The sequence below is a fragment of the Phocoena sinus genome, chromosome 10 (assembly GCF_008692025.1).
Source record: "Phocoena sinus isolate mPhoSin1 chromosome 10, mPhoSin1.pri, whole genome shotgun sequence".
NCBI lineage: Eukaryota > Metazoa > Chordata > Mammalia > Artiodactyla > Phocoenidae > Phocoena > Phocoena sinus.
The window spans coordinates 67,732,902-67,738,901 of NC_045772.1; the positions used below are offsets into that span (position 1 = coordinate 67,732,902).

At 45.8% G+C, this 6,000-nt stretch overlaps 1 protein-coding gene across 4 annotated transcripts in view; it reads right to left on the reverse strand.

Moving 5' to 3' along the window:
- ANO6 (anoctamin 6) overlaps positions 1-5,684 on the reverse strand; it is a 216,556-nt gene extending 210,872 nt beyond the window's left edge. Inside the window, exon 1 of one of the 4 annotated variants that reach the window (XM_032644953.1) lies at positions 5,252-5,684. In XM_032644953.1, coding sequence (XP_032500844.1) covers positions 5,252-5,324 — 73 coding nt within the window. In that variant the 5' untranslated portion in view covers positions 5,325-5,684. The remainder of the gene's footprint in view (positions 1-5,251) is intronic. The other 3 variants (XM_032644954.1, XM_032644952.1, XM_032644955.1) reach the window with 3 other exon arrangements.
- Between the last annotated feature and the right edge of the window lie 316 nt (positions 5,685-6,000).

Genomic DNA, 6,000 nt, shown 5'->3' on the forward strand with positions numbered 1-6,000 from the left:
TGGGGCTGAATAGTATTTGGATTGCTCTTTGGTACATGTCCAAAATATTCTATTGTTGACATTTTCACCTAGTATTTAAACTGGCCGCTCCTTGGGATGGCTGCTAAATAATTTTAGTTGCCTTTAAAAAAGCAAGACAAAACTAAAAGAAAAGCAATAATGGCATAAGACAATCGCTTGACTGTATTAAATTCTCACAATCTCTACATTTACATATGAGTTACCAATCAGTCAAGAAGTACGTTTCCTTGGTTGAAGGTGATTGGAAATGATGTTTTTCTGTTCTAAAAATCGTGATTTTTGCACGGACCCAGCCCTGAATGATTTGTATCAAAAGGAGATCAAGCAGCTTAAATCTTACAGCAAACAAAGCTTCCTGTTACAATCTAAAAAACAATCCCTTAACAAATGTTTGGGACTATATGAAAAGCATTACTATACGTAGGCTGTAGCATACAAAGGGAAATAAGATAGCACTTCTCCCCCTAAGACTATACGTTTTGTTAAGATTTACTGAATTGACTGGAATACAAAACACTAACTGATATGTATGATAACATAAGAAAACCTTAAGTATTAGCTAAGTGGAAACTTCTATAAAATACAATGATTTTAATCTAACTTGCTACAAATAACGCTTTGAGAGTTCAAGACCATCCTTTAACTTAAAGCCTGACTGTGGAATTCTTAACAGTATAGTATAAACTTCCCCCAAGAATGTCAGAATTTAAATAATATCTCTGAGGGAAATCTTCACAGGAGCTTTTAGTCTAAATTTCTTGGTTTCTAAGAGGAAAAAAAACAAATATACAGCAATCAACATACGTGACTGTTACAACCCCTTGAGAAAAAAAAGGGGTGGGGGGCGTGTGTAGAACTCTTTTCCTCTTTTAGAGCTCTGTTTGTGTCAGATCCAAAGAATAATGAGACTTGTAAGATGAGACTGGTGAACCTTTTGGAAAGCAATTATATGACTTGAGAGTCAGAATAGGAAGATAAATTGTGACTGTGGATTTGAAACTGAAAATAACAAAAGGTTTATGCAACAGGGTAATAAGACTGACTATGTTCCAAGACAATGACTTTAAGAATAGTTTGCTTTGAAAAGAAAAAAAAAAAAGAATAGTTTGCTTTGTTTTGCTTTTTAGCTGTCATACCCTGGTAAAGAATACATACATATATATACATACACATGCACACACACACACACACACACACACCATTTACATATAAGCCAACTGTCATAGCAAATAAGGCAAGGGCATCATCAAGGGTGATTTGTTGAGAAATCAGGGAACATTTAGGAATGCTCAGGACACTACTGTTCTAGCTCCTTCCCTCACCTATCTGGTTATTCCTCCAGGGCTGACATAGGCACTGCCTCTGTAGAGCCATCCTGGATTCCCCTAAGCAAGGTTACATGTTTTATCCTTGGTACCACCACTGACCCCGGTACACATCTTGATTACAGTACAGCATTAATCACAGATGACTGCAAATATCTATTCATATATCTGCTTCCTTCCTAGATAGTGAGGTTCCAGAGGTCAGGGACACAGAACCTAGAAGAGTTCCTGGAAGAGTATGTACAATCAACGTTTTTATAGCAGATGACTGTGGGCATCTCCAGGTGCCAAAGAAGAGAACTCCACGAGGGCCATAAAAACCACTAAGCATTATGTTTATTATTCATTTATTTATTTAATTAAATAAATTTACTTAAATAATTTAATTATTCAAAGTAATTCATTTATTCTTTCTTTCAACAATGATTTGCTTGGCTTCCACTGAATATCAAGCACCATTCCAAGCACTAGGGACACAGCTTAGAACAGAAAGTACACAAAACAGCTGCCTTTGAGAAGCTTTCATTTTAGAGGGTGAGGAAGTGAGAATTTTCTTAAATTATAGTAATGGAATGTCTACAACATTTGGGATATTTTGCATGACCTAGTCTCAGTCCCCAAGAAATTTACATTCTAGTTGGGGGGATTAATTAATGCAAAGATAATGAATAGCAAAAATACAACGTGAATGCTAATTGCATGGAACAGAAAAATAAGGGGTGTGAGCATTCATCGGTGGGTGCTTTGGGCTAGAGGGAACAATAGCTTCCTGGGATTGTGACGGGTTTAGAAGGAGGGAGAGTTGCTGAGAAAGAGGAGAGTCTAGTATTACTGGGAAGGGGAATGGTCTGAGCTAAAGCAGAGAGGAATGTAAGGCTTGTTGGAACAATACAAAATTCTCCCCTCCTGCACATCTGTTTTCCTCCACCTGCCACTGCCCTCAAGTCCAAGAGTCATCCCAGGCTCCTCTCTGCTTGCTGGACACATTCGATCTCCAAGACCTTGGAGATGCTGCCTCTTTCATGAGCTCTCAGACCCACTCCTCTCTATTCTCATGGCCACTGCAGGCCATTTCTGAACCTGACTACCAGAAAGGCTTACCTCAAGCATCTCCCCTCTCCAACCCATTTCCCAATGCACTGCCAGGGAGATCTTTCAAAAGCAAATTTGATTCTATCACTCCTTTCCGTATAACCTTTCTGGAGCTCCAAATCACCTACAGGGTAAAATCCAAAACCCTTAAAACATTTGGAGGATTCTTCATGGTGCCACACCCCCCTGCCTTCCCAGCCTCGTGACTGCTCCCTTCCACCATAGGCAATACTTGAAACTCCAGACTCTCCTCCTACCCTTTATGCCTGCCTGCTTCTTCAGCACCTGGCCCAACAATCTCTTCTTTGCAGCGGTCTCCCATCCTCCTCCACGGCTGTGTATGTACCTCAATAATAGCACTTACTGCAATGGCTGGTTCCACGGAACCCACCTCTCCACAGCCAAAGCATGCATCTTACTCATTTTTTGCCTCCCAACACCTAATCCTACAACTACAAAAGTATTAATTTCAGTAGACTATGGAGGGTGGGATGCAAGAAGAGTAGAAATATTTAACTTTTTCTTAAATATATCTATACTGTTTGACTTGATACAACTATCAGGTCAATACAAACTAGCCCAAGTTAGTTTTCTTTCTAAATTGAGATCTACTGATGGCAGGTTGGAACAAAGCTCAAGGTCTCTTGCTTACTTCAATTTCCATTTGGGTTTTCACCCTTATTTATTTACAACTGTCAGTGTAAACAGTGACACCTCACCATAACAGATGAGTGTTTTCCTATGAGAAACAGACTGTGCTAATTTTATTGTAACTTTTTAAAGTTTGTTCCTATGATTTATATTGTATGCAATCATGATTTACTACCGCAGCCTGCTAAATAGTAGCATTATATATTATCTGACAGCTGGAGTGACCCGCTGAAAAGGGCATCAGTATGCACAGGTCTTGCAAGTCAGAAAACCTGGGTTTGAATCTTAATAAGCTGTGTGAGAAGCTAGGCAGATGAACCTGTGAGTGTCAGTTTTCTCTCCTATAAAAAAGAGTACTACTATTTGCTCCCTCCATAAGAATGGACACCTAATAAACTGTTCTCAAGTGAATGAAAGGTAATGATAAACCATCGAGTATAATCCCTTCTATTAAATTTGTTTTTGGATTTAAATGAGCAGTGCCTACAATAGCCAAGATATGGAAAGACATTAATTGTCTGTCTACAGATGAATGGACAGAGATGATGTGTCATATATATATATATATATATATATATATATGTAATGGAATATTATTCAGCCATGAGAAAGAAGGAAATCCTGTCATTTGCAACAACAAGCAAATGGAACTTGAGGGCATTATGTTAAGTGAAATAAGGCAGAGAAAGACAAATACTGTATGATATCACTTATATGTGAACTATAAAAAAGGTGAACTCACAGTAACAGTAGAATGTGGGGGGGAGCGGGGGGAGGTGAGGAGATACTGGTCAAAGGGTACACTTCCAGTTAGAAGATGAATAAGTTCCAGGGATCCATTTACAGCAGAGTGATTAGAGTTCATAATACTGTATCTTATACTTTGAGAGAAGATCTTAAATGTTCTCGCCACAAAAAACAAATGGTAATTAAGTGACGTTGCAGAGGTGTTGGCTAACTCCATGGTGGTAATCATTTTGCAACTTATAAATGTGTCAAGTCAAGACGTTGTACACCTTAAACTTACACATTGTTATGTCAATTGTATCTCAATAGAGCTGGAAAAACCAGAAAAATGAGCAGAACCTAAAACGTGAACGAAAACCCACATCTATCTCCTAAAATTACTTCTAAAGTTATAGAGAAGAAGGTATTAGAGAAGCATATATTAGAGAAAAGTATTAGCACATGAGCAGGAACTGTTACGTTTTTAAAACTGATTTGGCGTCCAGGAAACTGAGTCGGAGTCTGCCTAGTAATTTAACTGCCCGTCTTCCGGACGGACCCAATATGCCATCATTCCCTGACAGTGTTCTCTTTAGGGACCAGATTTTCTCCCCACTGCTCCAATTGCTTTCGCCTTCCTCACCTCCTCCCACTCCGTTTGTTTGTTTAACTCTTAAACAGCTCTCCCTCCGTTCTGTCCACTCTTTCTAAGCACTTTTAACCAGAAATGGGGCACCGGGGCCCTCTGGACGGGTAGGAAATGCCTTGCGGTCCACCCAGCCTAAGGGCTTCCTCCTCCCATCCGTTCCCCCGCGGGCGCTGCGGATAGAAAAAGGAGCCCGGCCCGCGCCCAGCGGCCACAAATCAGTTCCCGGGCCGCCCCACCCAGGCCCAACCTTCCGTCCCAGAGCCACGCCGTTTGCTTTCACCTTAAGGAGGATTCAGGCGGGTCACACCCCTGCTCTCCAACCCGGGCGCGCTCCCCCGAACCCCGCCCACGGGCTCGCCGCCCACGCCTGTTCGAGCCGGAGAAAATGACCCAAAAGTTGTTTTTCTGAGTCAAGACTTCCGCGCTCGGGGGCGTCCCAGTATCTACCGTGACTACTCAGGGGCCGCGTCCCTCGCCCGTCCGGAAACTGACCTAGGGGCCGACGCGTACCCCGCGCCTCCCCTGCTTTCCCGGGGGCCGCCCGCTCGCCCGCCGGTCAGCGGCGCGAGGCAGCCGCACTGCGGCCCCGGGCGGGCGGCGCGGGCTTCCCCCCACCCCCACGGCCCCCCGCACCCGAGCTCCTCTGAGCGGCTCAGGGTCCCCGCCAACTTCCATTCCCGAGGGCGCGGCGCCCACGCGCAGTCCCCGACTTCTCCCACTTTGGCTCGGGCTTTCGGGAGCGGACGCGGGGCCCCGCGTCAGCTCACCCCCGGAACCCACGGCTCACCGATATCCCCATCGTCGTCGTCCTCCTCCTCCAGCTCCATTTCTAGCAGAACGTCCCTGGTCATCATTTGCATGGCTCCCCCCCGGAGGCGGCTCGGAACTTGGCGCGAAGTTGGGGGCTTTCGGGGTCCGGAACGACGGCGCTCGGGCGAGGCCGGCGCCCGGGCGGGGACGGCGGGGCGCGTCTCGCTCCCGGCTCAGGGGCCGCTGTGCTCAGCCCGCGCTCGGAGAAGCCGAGCCCAAGCGGCCGCCGACCCGAGCCCTAGAGCCCAAGGCAGCCTCTGGCCACCGGAGCCGGGCCCGGCCACTGAGCATGCCCAGTGAGCGCCGAGGCTCGCTGAGGAATGATTGAACTTCCCCCGGTTTATGAGGCTCTCAGAAGGAAGTCGGGAGAAGAGAGGGAGTAGCCGGCGCCCGCGTTGTGCACGCGACTGAACTCGCCGAAGGGGGAGGCGAGAGCACGCGAGGGTAGCAGTGGGCAGGGTTCCCCCGAACGTTGCCTCCAAACGAGGCAGCTTTCTGTTCCAAGGTCATACATGGACACGTCCGGAGCCTCGCTCTCTTTGACATCTGTTACGAGAGAGGGGGGAAACGCTGCTGGAGCTCCCAGGCAGGACCCTGAAGGAGAGCGCGTTTGCATGGTGTTTAAAGACGAAGTGGGGGCCAATGGAGGATGTTGTTAAGGTATCAATTACTCTGACTCCAAGTGGAGGAACGTGTATTCTGTAGGGGAATGGGGAGGGGTCAATT